This window comes from Taudactylus pleione, unplaced genomic scaffold, assembly GCF_031769625.1.
Source record: "Taudactylus pleione unplaced genomic scaffold, aTauple2 ptg000013l, whole genome shotgun sequence".
Classification (NCBI taxonomy): Eukaryota; Metazoa; Chordata; class Amphibia; order Anura; family Myobatrachidae; genus Taudactylus; species Taudactylus pleione.
The window spans coordinates 2,776,848-2,792,752 of record NW_028284416.1 but is presented as its reverse complement, the minus strand read 5'-3'; the positions used below and the strand labels follow the sequence as shown (position 1 = coordinate 2,792,752).

The 15,905-nt window shown below is 47.7% G+C and overlaps 1 protein-coding gene across 1 annotated transcript; it reads left to right on the top strand.

Annotated features, from left to right (window-relative positions):
• The first annotated feature begins 9,398 nt into the window (after nt 1-9,398).
• Nucleotides 9,399-14,077, top strand: LOC148542310 (uncharacterized). Its single transcript, XM_088469066.1, has 3 exons — nt 9,399-9,450; nt 11,383-11,422; nt 12,316-14,077. The coding sequence occupies exons 2-3, from the start codon at nt 11,420-11,422 to the stop codon at nt 13,282-13,284; spliced, it is 972 nt and encodes a 323-aa protein (XP_088325192.1). The 5' UTR covers nt 9,399-9,450; nt 11,383-11,419; the 3' UTR covers nt 13,285-14,077.
• The last annotated feature ends 1,828 nt before the right edge of the window (nt 14,078-15,905 follow it).

Sequence of the window (15,905 nt, the reverse complement as noted above, 5' to 3'; positions counted from 1 at the left end):
CACTAACGGGTCCGTGAGACCCGTCTGTGCTGCTGTGGTAAATAAAAAAAAAAAAACCTGTGTAAAAAGAGAAAAAAATGGCGTCCTCCCCCCCAAAAAAAGAGCAACCAGCCCCGGGCATTAGTGACCCAGTGCTGGGTGTGCTTAAATACAGGGGACAAACGACATAGGGGTCCCCTGTACTTAAACACAACCAGCACCGGGCTAGTCAGAACCAGAGCTGGTTGCCAAAATACGGGGGACAAACGACGTAGGGGTCCCCTGTATTCTGCGCAACCAGCTCTGGGCTCTGATCCGGTCCTGGTTCTGGAAATACAGGGGAAAAAAATGAGTAGGGTTCCCCTGTATGTTCCAGAACCAGCACTGGACTTTTTCTAGCGGGGGGCTGATGCCACAGCCAGGGGAGCCCTTTCACCGGGCCCCCCAGCCGCAGCATCAGCCCTGACCGCTAGTCAGCCCAGGCCGGGGATCCCTGGAGAGCTGGGGACCCCCCCAATAAAGGGGTCACCCTCTCCAGGGCACCCCAGGCCCAGGCTGATAGCCCGGGGCTATCCCCGCCACCCCTGGTGGCGGTGGGTGGCGGGTTGATTGTGTGGTGTGGTGTAAATAAAGAATATCAAACATTGTCTTTACAAGTAGAACTGCAAGTCCCAGCTAGCCTGCCCCGCATGCTGGTACTTGGAGAACCACAAGTACCAGCATGCAGGGCATTAAGGGCCCACTAGTACCTGTAGTTCACCTGTAAAAAAAATGTTTAAAAAAACACAGGACACACACACCGTGACAGTATAAGTTTATTAAACATACATACACACACACACACACACACACACACATGTACACATACTCACCTATGTAACCCTGTAGCATCGGTCCACTTGTCCGGTAAAGTATCCATAGGGGACCTGTGAAAAAAAACATACTCACCATCTCCTATGCGAGGTTCTGTCCTCTTCGTTCCAAAGTAGGCATCCCCGGACTTGGCAAAAAAAAAAAAACGAAAACGCGATCCACGAACTTAGTACCGTTCTATAGAACGGTACTTCCCGAATGAGAGCTTAGCGGCGGGGTATCACCATGGAAACCCCGCTGCTAAGCGTTCATTGGCTGAGAGAGGCCATCTCCCGTCTCTCTCAGCCAATGAACGGCTCCCTCCATTGTAGTCAATGCTGGGAGCCGCAAGGTTATTAAAGTTTACCCTGCGGTTCCCACCATTGACTACAATGGAGGGAGCCGTTCATTGGCTGAGAGACGGGAGATGACCTCTCTCAGCCAATGAACGCTTAGCAGCGGGGTTTCCATGGTGATACCCCGCCGCTAAGCTCTCATTCGGGAAGTACCGTTCTATAGAACGGTACTAAGTTCGTGGATCGCGTTTTCGTTTTTTTTTTTTGCCAAGTCCGGGGATGCCTACTTTGGAACGAAGAGGACAGAACCTCGCATAGGAGATGGTGAGTATGTTTTTTTTCACAGGTCCCCTATGGATACTTTACCGGACAAGTGGACCGATGCTACAGGTTACATAGGTAAGTATGTGTACATGTGTGTGTGTGTATGTATGTTTAATAAACTTATACTGTCACGGTGTGTGTGTCCTGTGTTTTTTTAAACATTTTTTTTACAGGTGAACTACAGGTACTAGTGGGCCCTTAATGCCCTGCATGCTGGTACTTGTGGTTCTCCAAGTACCAGCATGCGGGGCAGGCTAGCTGGGACTTGCAGTTCTACTTGTAAAGACAATGTTTGATATTCTTTATTTACACCACACCACACAATCAACCCGCCACCCACCTCCACCAGGGGTGGCGGGGATAGCCCCGGGCTATCAGCCTGGGCCTGGGGTGCCCTGGAGAGGGTGACCCCTTTATTGGGGGGGTCCCCAGCTCTCCAGGGATCCCCGGCCTGGGCTGACTAGCGGTCAGGGTTGATGCTGCGGCTGGGGGGCCCGGTGAAAGGGCTCCCCTGGCTGTGGCATCAGCCCCCCGCTAGAAAAAGTCCAGTGCTGGTTCTGGAACATACAGGGGAACCCTACTCATTTTTTGTCCCCTATATTTCCAGAACCAGGACCGGATCAGAGCCCAGAGCTGGTTGCGCAGAATACAGGGGACCCCTACGTCGTTTGTCCCCCGTATTTTGGCAACCAGCGCTGGTTCTGACTAGCCCGGTGCTGGTTGTGCTTAAGTACAGGGGACCCCTACGTCGTTTGTCCCCTGTATTTAAGCACACCCAGCACTGGGTTACTAATGCCCGGGGCTGGTTGCTCTTTTTTGGGGGGGTGCACGCCATTTTTTTCTTTTTTTACACAGGTTTTTTTTTTTTTTTTTACCACAGCAGCACAGACGGGTCTCACGGACCTGTCATTGCTCTGTGCCAATCACACAGATGCATGTAGCACGGATCTCCCGGGTTCGTGCTACATGCAAATGGGCACCATAACGCTGATTGGCTTCCTGTCTGCCACTGCAGTGCCACTCCTAGATGGGCCACGTGTTTGTGCCGCCCCCTTGTGTCGCTTAGCATAGTCATCCAGCTTCCTCGGTACAACCTTTTGGCCTAAAAACAATATTGTGAGGTGTGAGGTGTTCAGAATAGAGTGGAAATGAGTGGAAATTAATGTTATTGGGGTTATTAATAGCGTAGGAACAAAAAAAGGCCCATTTATGTGATTTTAGCGGGTTTTTTTTATTTTTTAAGAAAAAATCCAGATCCAAAACACAAAACCCAGAACCCAAAACACGGAAGGGTGGTTTTGGCAAAACCAATCCAGATCCAAAACACGAAGAAAGATCCAGATCCAAAACCAAAACACAAAACACGAAAAGTGTCCGGTGCACACCCCTAAATTATACACACACTTACACAGGCACATAATAACTAATAACTATACACACACTCACACAGGCACATAATAACTAATAACTATACACACACTCACACAGGCACATAATAACTAATAACTATACACACACTCACACAGGCACATAATAACTAATAACTATACACACACTCACACAGGCACATAATAACTAATAATTATACACACACTCACACAGGCACATAATAACTAATAACTATACACACACTCACACAGGCACATAATAACTAATATCTATACACACACTCACACAGGCACAGAATAACTAATAACTATATACACACACTCACACAGGCACATAATAACTAATAACTATATACACACAGTCACACAGGCACATAATAACTAATAACTATACTCACACTCACACAGGCACATAATAACTAATAACTATACACACACACTCACACAGGCACATAATAACTAATAACTATGCACACACTCACACAGGCACATAATAACTAATAATTATACACACACTCACACAGGCACATAATAACTAATAACTATACACACACTCACGCAGGCACATAATAACTATACACACACTCACACAGGCACATATTAACTAAACACACACTCACGCAGGCACATAATAACTATACACACACTCACACAGTCACATAATAACTAATAACTAAACACACACTCACGCAAGCACATAATAACTATACACACACTCACACAGGCACATAATAACTAAACACACACTCATGCAGGCACATAATAACTAATAATTGTACACACACTCACACAGGCACATAATAACTAATAATTATACACAGACTCACACAGGCACATAATAACTAATAACTATACACACACTCACGCAGGCACATAATAACTATACACACACTCACACAGGCACATAATAACTAAATACACACTCACGCAGGCACATAATAACTATACACACACTCACACAGACACATAATAACTAATAACTAAAAACACACTCACGCAAGCACATAATAACTATACACACACTCACACAGGCACATAATAACTAAACACACACTCATGCAGGCACATAATAACTATACACACACTCACACAGGCACATAATAGCTAATAACTATACACACGCTCACGCAGGCACATAATAACTAAACACTCACTCACGCAGGCACATAATAACTAATAACTATACACATACTTACGCAGGCACATAATAACATAACTATACACACACTCACACAGGCACATAATAACTAATAACTATACACACACTCACACAGGCACATAATAACTAATAACTATACACACACTCACGCAGGCACATAATAACTAAACACTCACTCACGCTGGCACATAATAACTAATAACTATACACACACTCACGCAGGCACATAATAACTAATAACTATACACACACTCACACAGGCACATAAGTAAAATAAATAAAGAAAAAGCAGGGTTTCATTAGGCAACATTTTATAAGAAATGTCTGTATGGGGAGCAGTTGGGTACTTCTGCGTGCTGTGCTGGCAGGGCTGGCATCAGACATTGTGGGGCCCAGTGCAGTTGAAACAGGCAGGGCCCTTGGCCTCCCACCCAGTGGACACAGCGATATATCTTGGAGCGCTGGTACAGAGAGCAAGCACACGCTATACCCCCCACAGTACTGACGTGCGCCTCATAGCAGAGTTATAGACAACCCTGTAAAGGGAGAAAAGTCCAAATTATTTATTGGTGCAGAGGCACACTCGGGGAAAGAGACAGAGGCACACTTGCTGAGGCATGGGGGAAGAGGCACACTTGAGGAGGGCAGGGGCAGAGTCACATTTAGGGATGACCAAGGCAGAGTCACACTTTGGGGGGGGTAGAGGCACACTTAAGGAGGACTGGGGCAGAGTCACATTTAGGGATGACCAAGGCAGAGTCACACTTGAGGGGGGGGGAGGGGGCAGATACACACTTGGTAAGGGATGGGATAGTGCAGAGGCACAATTGAGGAGGCCTGAGGTTGAGGCACACTTGGAAAATATATATATATATATATGAACTTATTGCAATAATATAAATGTTATGCTCATCTCTACACTTTGCACATTTGTGCATATAGTTACAAGACTGCAAAGCATAGAATAATGTTTCTTCCCATCTATCCCCACACTTATTAATGTGCCCTCATTAGGGTAGACCCACAACACCTGTCCCAGTCAAAAGTGTTAAATCCCAGCAGGCAGGGGCATGTCAGGATTTGTTTGCTGGTGAGAGGAGCAGGCTGCTGGCTGGTGAGTAGTGGTTACACTGGAGTAATAAATGTATTAGTCCATGCTATGTATGTGGTAAGTGATAAATGGCTGCTTGTCATATATATATATATATATATATATATATATATATATATATATTTTATGTAAATGAACAACTCATGTGCTGTAAATCTTCATAGGTGATGTTAAACCAATACCGGCCTTTATTCTGGTGTCTAGATGGCTAAACCCTGGTCCCTGTGATGAAGCAGGTCTGTAGGTTTTGTATCCTATATGGCCTCTGCGGTTACAGCTGGTAAATACATAAGTGGGCTTATATATACTTGGATACTTGTCCCTTCAAGCCAGCATACTCATGGATTACACAGTTTCTGTGGCTCATTAAAACCAGGTGAAATCCAGGCTTGAAGTCAGCCAGCCACGGAACCTGTGTAAAGGCCCCCATACATCAGAGATTGATTGCAGCAATCATGCAATTTGCAATCGATTGTGTATAAAAATCTTTCCCTTTTTCAATCGATTGCAGATTGCAGAATTGCTACAATCGATTGAAAAAGGGAAAGATTTTTATACACAATCAATCTCTGATGTATGGGGGCCTTTAGTCTTTAGTGTCCCGGTTAAAGTGATGATATGGTAAATCTATACATAAGGGTGTTTTGATCCCTATTGATCGTTAGGGGTCTATTTACTAAGCCTTGGATGGAGATAAAATCGACCGATATAAGGTGCCAGCCAATCGGCTCCTAACTGTCATTTTTCAAACACAGCCTGTGACATGGCAGTTAGGAGCTGATTGGCTGGTACCTTATCACTGTTCACTTAATCTCCTAACAGCTTAGTAAATAGGCCCCTTAGTTTGCAAGTATTATCCTCTTACCTGTATGGTTGTTAACACCCTGTATTGTTTTATTGCTGTGTTCCCAAAGTACTTCGGCATATGTTGTTACTATATGAAGAACTGGTGAAAATAAATGTCCTTTGTAAGTTGGTAATTAATGCAGTACTACTTATGGGATGTAGTACTGTTTATGAACTGTAGGTGGTGCTGTGGTTACCAAGACTTGTAATACTGATGTTCTAACTGTCCCGAGTTTGTCAGGGACAGTCCCAGTTTGGAAAATACGTCTGTCCTTTATTTCAGTACAATCTAAAGGCGGGTATCCACTTTCCGATTGAACGATAACGACATCGTTATCGTTCAATCACTTGTTAATCGGGCACAAATCGGGCATGCAAATGTCGGAAACGGCATAAGGACCTGGTTCAGATTTGAGAATAGCGTACGATAGAGCAAGTAAATGAATCTTGGTATAACCGTGCTGCACTGCAGGTGCAGAAGATTTAGGGGCCCATATATTAATCGCATTTTGCAATGCGATCAGGGCGTGCAGTACCGTCCATGATCGCATTGCAAAATGCGATCATAGCGGCTGAATGTATGATTCGGCACATGAAGGGTGATGGGCTCCGAAAGGAGAGCCCATCCCTACGATGTGGCCGGAGGCTGCTGCGCATGCGCAGTCCCGCGGACTGCACATGAGCGGCGCCCATTGCCGGCAGAGAGATCTGGGAGATCCCTCCGCCGGCTGACGTGCAGTAAGTCCCCATAGACTACAGCGGCTAACGCTATCTTCAGATGGCGTTAGCTGCTGGGGCCAATATCGGGATTGATTCGCATTCCCGATATTGATACATTTGGCAGCATCGCATCCCCCATAGAAACCTATGGGGGAGGCGGCTGCCGGCGGCAATGGAGGGATCGCAGCAGGTATCGGAGACCATCCTATATATAGATATCGGAGATACCTGCTGCGGTCCCTCCTTCATACACCCGGGGGATACTTAGTATTTGAGGTAAACCCCCGAAAACAGGTGTTTTCGGGGAATTTACCTCAAATTCCCCTTGATAAATGGGCCCCTATAGCTCATGTGCAGAGTTTGATTTGGGAGGGATGTGTCCAAACCGAGACCTAAATTGAGGGGTAAATATTAGGGCTCTCCCCTTCTCTCCTTTCTTGTGTATCCGGCTGTCTTTTTCCTCGTGGTGTCCCAATGCTATCTATAGCTTTATTTGAAATACGGAGATCATCAACTTGTTCCTCTATAGCGAGGTGACTCTGCAGCTGGTGTGGAACTACACAACCAGTTATGCCCTGCCACAGTTTTGCTCTTGGGACATGCTAAATCCGTGTCTAGCCATGCTGGGATGTGTAGTTCCACAGCAGCTGGAGTGCCACTCATTGCCCAGCACTCTCCTAAAGTCTTCAAAACCCCCCTCCTCTCACACACACTTTTCAATATGGAAAACACTACTCTCCTCAGCTCCACATGTCTGCTGCCTGAGAGTCACCCTCTTCATGCTGCCCTCTCTCCCACTGCCCACAGGGGCTAATGCAGAGCTGGGAGTTAGAATCATTCCCCGCCCCCCTAGTCTTTCAATCCTGTCCCTTCCCAGCCCCCCCGAAAAAGTGGGAAGTTTCCCTGCCGACGCCACATTCCCCTACACCCCAGCGTCCGCTCCACCGGTGTCTAAGTGCCTAAGTGGGCGATTCGGGTGAGCCGATGACTCTATTTGCGCTTAATCGCGTCATGCCGGTAATCTCGGCATTGAATGGCAGGGGAGTGGCTGCGATGAAGCGAGCATGGAATCATGCCCCCCGATCCGCCCCCAAATTAGCGTCCCGCCCCCTGCTGTGCAGATCTGGCTGCCTCCTCCCAGAGAGGGCAGACCCCTTGTTGGCATGTATGGATAACACTTTTTTTTTTTTTACCTCTGCTTCACCTCTAATGCCCTAACTCTGCCAGTCTCTTCCCTTACAGAATCCAATCTCCTCCCTTATACCTCTTTTCCACTGCCTAAAAAAAACCCGGGTGATTGCCGTGTCTTCCTGGGACTCGGCTCAGTGGAGACTGGTCCAAGGAACAAAAATCCCAGGTCTACTGACCCAGGATTTCTTCCCAGGTATTGAGCAGGATTTTTAGCGGGTAAAACCCAGTAATACTGGAATTGGTATGAAATACCGCCGGCCATGCGATTCCTGGCAGCGGCAGCCCGACATCAGCAGAGATCCCGGCAGCGGAAACCCGACAGCGCTGGAAATGCCGATCATGGATTGGTGAGTATCTACTAACCTAACCTAACCCTCCTTAGGGGTGCCTAACCCTAACATCCCCCCCAAGTGCCTAACCCTAATCCCACCTCTAAGTGCCTAACCCTAAATACCCCCTTCCCCGCAAACCTAAACCTAAGTCCCCCGGGGGGGTGCCTAACCCTAAGTTCCCCCCGGGGGTGCCTAACCCTAACCCTCCCTACCCCTAGCCTAACCCTAACCCTCCCGGGGGGGTGCCAAACCCTAAGTCCCCCCCCGGGAGCCCTAAACCTAACCCTACCCCCCCTGCGCGGCTGTCCGCTCGCGGCGCCCGGCATCGCTACGATTGGGATGCCGGGCGCTGGTCTCCCGGCGTCGGGGGAATGCCGGGCGTATACATCTAGACTACCGGCATTTCACCCTTGCCGTGATATGACAGTCGGGAAGCCGGCTGCCGATATTTAGGCAGTCGGCTTCCCGATTGCATACCGTAATACTGCATTGGAATTAAGACGGAGTGCATTTCATATGCAAGGAGTTGAATTAAACACTCGAGCCAGGGAGTGCCTGACTACGGGCCTGAGAGGGTTAATGTCTTGGGTAGGAGGTGGTATGAGATGGGGTGAGTTGGGTTAGCCTATAGGAGGGATGCAATGGGGTGGGGTTTTAGGGCCATTTTGAGTGTTCTGTAGCAGTCATTTTAGGGATATCTTTCTGGTCGGTTTGTTCCCCGCCCTCCCTCCCTGTTTTGTTTCATTGCTTGGTGTCGGCTTTGGTGGTTGGCGGGAAAGAACAGTTGCAGATACCATCTGTCTATGGTGCTTGAGATTCTTTCCCCTCCAATACATGACTAAGGCTGATTCTTCCCTACTAGGGTCAGCAACATCATTGATCCAGATGGGCCTCATGTTGTATCAATGGGGTGGGAAGTGGATACCTTGGGCGCGGTAATGGGCTGGCTGGTCGCCTCCAATTTCGAAGGGGTGGTGTATGGAGTGGCAGTTGGTGGATCTGGCATTGTGGGGCCGTTCTTTCGTTGCCACCATACTTTCTTTCCTCCTTGGATTATTTAGTGATTCATTCTGTTCTTTTAATTAATTTTAATTAATAGTTTAGCTAGATTAAATAAAGCTGACCTTCCTTTCCCCTTAAGCAAGTCTCGGTGTCGTTATTTCAATATTATGGTTTATTGGTTTTGCATTACACTGGCAGGTGGAGGACATTCATCTGGCGATGGGGGACTTGCACGGATTTTTGGACCCAGGTAATTGCAAAAGATGCTGATTGGTCCTTCCAGGGTGCTGGCTGCTGATGTAATCACCCAGAGACCAGAGGAGACTCCTGAATAAAGGATGTCATTAAAAATTAAATTAAATAATTAAATAAATGGAATTATTAATAATAATAATAATAATAATAAAAAAAAATAATACTAAAAATAAATTAATAAATAAATTATGTAATTAAAAATGTCATTAATGTGGATGTCATTAAAAATGGCCGGAATAAAAGCCATTTTTAATGACATTCACAGGTTTTGCTGGGCTTACCTGGGACGAGGGTGCATTGCAAACTGGGTCTAAGCCATGTACGACCTGGCAAAATGCAGGGTAAAAAATCCTGGGACACACCCGGGGTTTTGTTGGAAAAGGGGTATTACAAAGCCCCCGCACCAGCATCTCAGGCCTGATCTTCCTCCCTGCCAATGACAGATGCAGCATCTCCCCATTTATACCCACATCCCCCTCCTACCTCCCGGCTGGGATCAATCCTGACACTACAATCCTGGCAGGGATACCGACGCCTATGTTAATCCCGACGCTGGGACGCCGAACCGATCGTCCAGCACCGGAGGTATGTAGCGATGTAGCCGATGATGGGGGGGGTTAGGTTTAGGAACTCCCCGGGGGGACTTAGGGTTAGGCACCCTCTCGGGGAGGGTTAGGCTAGGGAAAGGGGGGGATAGGTTTAGGCACTGCGGGGGTTAGGGTTAGGGACACCCCCAGGAGGGTTAGGTCTAGGGTGCCTAGGTCTATGTTTTATGCATTTGTTACATAAAACATAGGCTTTATTCAGAGCCGGACGCTCTGACAGAGCGCTTGCTCTGAATCAGGGCTGTCCCTCTGTTTTTTTTGAGCGGCCTCCTGGGTGCTCGCATAGCTGTGGGTGACCACCCACAGCTATGGCGAGCGGCCAAAAAGATGGTCGTGATGGTCAAGACCATCGCGACCATCGGGCTTGCGACGAGACCCTTGTGGTAGGGTCTCGTTGCCGCAAGCCCTGGAGTGCTTTTGGCTCTATCAGAGCCGAGAGCACTCCCACTGACATCACTTGTGATGTCAGTGGGGCCGGCCCCAGACGGTAGGCGTCCACATGGGAACGCCTCCGTCTGGGCAGCCACGCCCACCAAAGGGGGCGTGCTGTCACTCACCATCGACAGCACGCCCCCTTTGTAGCGAGACCCAGAGCGACGGCTTCCCCGTCGCTATCCGGGTCTCGCGCATGCGCATGACGGAGCCGGCTCCCTCGTGCGCATGCGCACTGGGCCAACATCGACCCGCTTGCGAGCGCTCAGCGCCCGCGAGCGGGTCTGAATCAGGCCCATAGTTTTATAGGGCACTTCCCTTGCTGGGGGTCTTTTTCAGTCTGCTTAGCCCCACTTGTGAAGTTTTATTCCATGCTTTGTCATAATTCCATTACAGTTGGCAAATGGCAAAGTCCTGATCCACAGGACAGTTACTCTGGAATTGGGACTATTGGGAGGTGTGTACACTGTACATGCAGATCAGTTTTGTCCAGTTTGGGGACACACGTAGTGCACTAATTTGGTATTTGGACCCTGCATACTGAGTGGGTGTCAAAAAATGAACTGCCAGACCTGCTCACTCTGTGTATAGACAGCTTAAAGGGTTTCATTCAACTTTCAGGTTGTAAAGCCTGTTCACTGTATCGTACTGTAATCGTGCATCGTGACCTTGGCAGTTGAAGATCTAGGTCTCCTGGTTTGTACTGTACATGGCTAACGGCTACCTATAAGCTGGGAGCTTTATAAAGAGTCTGTAGGACTGTGACCGAGATGGGTTGTTGAGTAAAGGTTGAGAGTAATATTTGGTAACTCTGTACTTTTTGTTTTTTTTGTTTTTTGTCACCAACTCTGCTTCTTACACGTTTTCACAAAGTCCTTTTTATTTCGCAGGAATTTGTTCAATCCTGGCAGCAGAATCTGTCTACAGATGGTAAGTAAAGCCTTTTTATTTTCCTTAAACTTCCTCAATATCTTTGGTATGGAACTTACAAACTACAAATGTGTCCTCGTCCTATTTTGCACAATATGGCTTCTCCACTGGTGGGGATTTCCGGGGCTATGATACTTTATCCTGAATTTAGCATATAATTCACTATAGTTGCCTAGGTACGTATGATTAGTGTTTTTGTCGCCAAGGAATTGTTATGAGGTCGTAGATTAAGCACAACGGCATGGCGCATGCCACTTGTCTCAGACCTGTTTTATACCTTTTTACCCAGATTAGCGACTGAGTCGCACACACAAGTACACGATGCCAGCGTCCGTATTCAGGGTACCCGTGCACTGTACTTCTGCCACATTAGTGATGCGAATAAGACTCATATTTTGTGGAAAAATTCTCTTGCGGGCCGCGTGGCTTGGTCGCAAAGTCCGTGGCATGCCAAATAGGGCTATTTGAAGCAATTTGAGGTTAGGTTTATGCGGACACATCTGTATTGCGGATGTTGGAACGTAATTTATTACACAAGCTGTTTGAAGCCTATGAGAATGGGAGGGGGATGTGATGGAAATGCAGAGTTACATCTAGATCTATTAATGCGAGATAGTGAGAGATCTGGCTTGTGTACATGCTCCGCGAGACAACTCGGATCTTAGCTTGACGTTGAGGAACATTGGGTTGTTTACTTTGTTCCTATAATTAGAAAAGTGGTGTGAACCTCCTATGATCTAACGTGTTTTTAGGATCATGAAACTGTTTTATGATTGCGATGTGATCTGGAATATTGGGTGGGGGTTGGGTGTATCAAGCCTTGATGAAAGTGTAGAAGTTTCCCAAAGCAACCAATCGGCTTCTAACCATAATTTCCTAAACTGTACTTGCAGGGTATTTCCAAAGGCCTTGGCCCCATCGGCGTCCATTTGTTCACAGAAGAAGGTGTCTCCTTTCAGACTGACAATGAGATGTTTTGGTGCTCCTGTTGTAATGGCCCAAACCACCGTCTCCATGTCCGAGAGATGAAGGATCTCACCAGTAAGTTTCAAATCTCTCTGCTCCCGAATGGCAAGATCCTACTGCAGGATTTCCGGGACATGTACGTCAGTTGGATTGGCCACGATGGGGTCACGTATTTGGAGATCGAGAAGTGCACCCCAGATGATCTCTGCGAGTTTGAGGTGTTCAACGACGGGGCGAAGGTGATGCTTAAGGCTTCCAATGGCCTCTTTGTGTGCAGAGCTTTCCGACATCACGGAGACGTCATAGAAGCTGGCCGGTCCATGATGGAGGAGTGCTGCCGATTTCGCACAGGAATGGGCGACTTGTATCCCCCCTGCTTTGATATTTCCGATGTGGTGCTGAGCGACGTCTCAAAGCTCATGTGTCGCCCTTGCGTGCTAAAGAAAGAGACCTTCGTCAACAAGACGGACGTGGCCCAGAATCATGATTTCGCTCTGTGCTGGGAGACCCGGACCACAGACACCACTCAATGGGACACGACCTGGGGTCTTAACGCCACTTATTCTGTCACGTTTTCAGTCATGGCCTTTGAAGCGACCATCACCTACAATGGTACATTCCAGAAGGTCGCGTCCACCTACAGATCTATAGTGGAAAAGCGAAGAGCTACCGTCAGTGTTCCAGAGCATAGTAAGGTCACAGCTCAGCTCGTTGTGTCTAAAATGGAGAACGCGTCTATACCCTTTACTGTCTTCATCCGCAAGACCAAAGTGAATGGAGAAACAATCGACCTGGAGGAAAAAGGTGTGTGGAAGGGACTTGTATATAACGATGTAACCCTGGAGACCAAGCAGGAGCCTGAGGGAGAGTTTGCAAATACCTGCAGGGCATTATAATACCATAGGCTGGAACCTCCTAGGAACCAAAGACAATGACACAGCTGGGACCGGCTGCCACTGGTGTCCAGGACAATGTAGTGTGTGACCGGCTTGTGTTGCTGCTGCTATCGGTATGACGAATGTCTAGTCTAAAACTGCTCAATCCATGCGTCATGTGGCCATACTGAAGGGACAATACCGTTCTATGCATTGTTTTACCCTAGATAACAATGCTCTAGCATGTTCAGGATGGTGCTGGACTATTTGTACGGCAAGGATATTCAACGTGGTGCTGTTGAACTACAAATCCCAGCATGGCCTTCCACAGTTTTAGCATACCCGACTAGCAAAACTGTATCTGGGCATGCTGGTGTGTGTAGCTTCACAGCAGCTTTGGAGGACCCCTGATGTACGGAATAAGTGAAACTTTCAGTCTGGAGCATAGAATTCTGTTAAACTGCACCTGATCTCCTCCATAGAAGATGTGACTCCTAATGAATAAAAAAAAGAATTCAGTGGTTACTTTGAGCAATTTAATGCGGTTCCCAGAACCGCCCGTCTCTAGTATACATAAGTATGATCAGATAAGCCTTTCGTGCATGACTTCTATTTACGGACACCCCTGCTCACTAACCCACATGTTTCATCCTCCGTGACTCGGGGTTATTGCTGTATATTTATATATTTCACTTTGCTGGGCTACGGTTTTTTGGGGTTTTTTGCTATATTTGCACTAGAGTTTTATAACGCTCCACAAATGATTCTAGCAAGTCTAATATTTAAAATAAACTGCAACCTGCATTCAAATACCGCCCTGACTATGTTCATTTATTTATCAGTGGGTCCTCTAAAAAGGAGGTGTTACCCATAACAACAAATCAGATTCTAGCTATTATCTTCTAGAAGGTGCTAGATAAATGTTAAGTAGAATCTGGTTGCTATGGGCAACATCTCCACTTCTAAAAACCTGCACTTTAGTAAATATACCCCCAGGGGGGTTATAAGAGCAGGGAAGGAGGCAGGCAGCGTGTCCAACCATTCATGATCAGCTCATGGTAGCCAGCTGGTCGGCCTATGTCCCATGATGGTAGCTCAGCTTTCAGCAATTTCTGGGCTGGTTCTTGAAGAGTATAATATCATAAAAATTATAGGTTTCTCAGGTCTACCATATATTTCCAAGTTCTCTCATACTGTGAACACTGGGCCTAATTCAGACCTGCTCGCGAGCGCTGAGCGCTCGCAAGCGGGTCGATGGTGCCCTAATGCATATGCGCACGACGGAGGGAGCTCCGTCGTGCGCATGCGCGAGACCCGCATAGCTATGGGTCTCGCACCAAAGGGGGCGTGCTGTCGATGCTGAGTGACAGCACGCCCCCTTTGGTGGGCGTGCCAGGGACTTTGCTGCTCAGACGGGGGCGTTCCCATGGGAACGCCTACCGCCTGGGTCCGGCCCCACTGACATCACTAGTGATGTCAATGGGAGTGATTTTGGCTCTGATAGAGCCAAAAGCACTCCTGGGCTTGCGGCAGCGAGACCCTACCGCAGGGTCTTGTCGCAGTCACGATGGTCAAGACCATTGCGACCATCTTTTTGGCCGCTCACATAAGCTGTGGGTGGTCACCCACAGCTATGCGAGCGGCCAGGAGGCCACTCCATTTTTAGGTAGGAGGGCACTGATTCAGAGCGAGCGCTCTGTCAGAGTGTCCGGCTCTGTATCAGGCCCACTATTCTAAAGCACGGGGGTTTTCCACTGTAATGCCAGTGTTAACAGGTTATGTTTTCAGGATTTCTTTCGGTGGGATAACTACTAACCAAGCAAAATGTATCAACTCACCTGTGAATGATTTAAAGAAATCCTGAAAAATGCCCCCGGTGTGTGTGTGTGTGGGGCTGTTGAACTTGAGAATTGCATTTGAAAACCTCTATAATATCTCTACAGAGGACTCCCTAAAAAAATTGCTGATGGAAAAGATGTAGTTATATGGGGTACACATGGGTGTAACTGTCAATAACAAGGCAAAATTAGATTTGGGAAGGCTCCGAGATGAGACCAACCCAGAACTGCAACTACTGCCCTCTGTAGCTGCCATTGTACCGCCCATTGTTACCACCCTTATGGGGTATTGTATATGTCTTGCATGCGGGTAGGTGCCTGAAGGGTATGCAATCGGGAAGCAGCTGACGTAAGCCCTACAGCCGTCTTCCCGACTGCTTTATCCCGGCGACGGTTAATTGACAGGTGTCTAATTCTAGATGCCTGTCATTTTCCCGACGCCGGGAGACCGGCACCCAGCATCCCTATCGAAGTGATGCTTCGGACAGCCGCCGGGGGGGGGAGGGTTAGGTTTAGGGCACCGGGGGATTAGGGTGAGGCACTGGGAGGAAGGTTAGAGTTAGGCACCCCTAAGGAGAGTTAGGGTTAGGGGGGTTAGGTTAGTTGATACTTACCTTTGGACGATCGGGATTTTCAGCCGTGTCGGCCAGCCGCTGTCGGGAATTGAACCGCCGGACTTGTGTCGTATGTAATTCGTCTGTATTCTGCCTGAAGACCCTTGTGTTTATGACAGAAGGCTGCTATTGTGGAACGTTTCCTGGGTGTTGCAGTACCTTATGCATGTAGCTTGTAGTGATAAGCGCA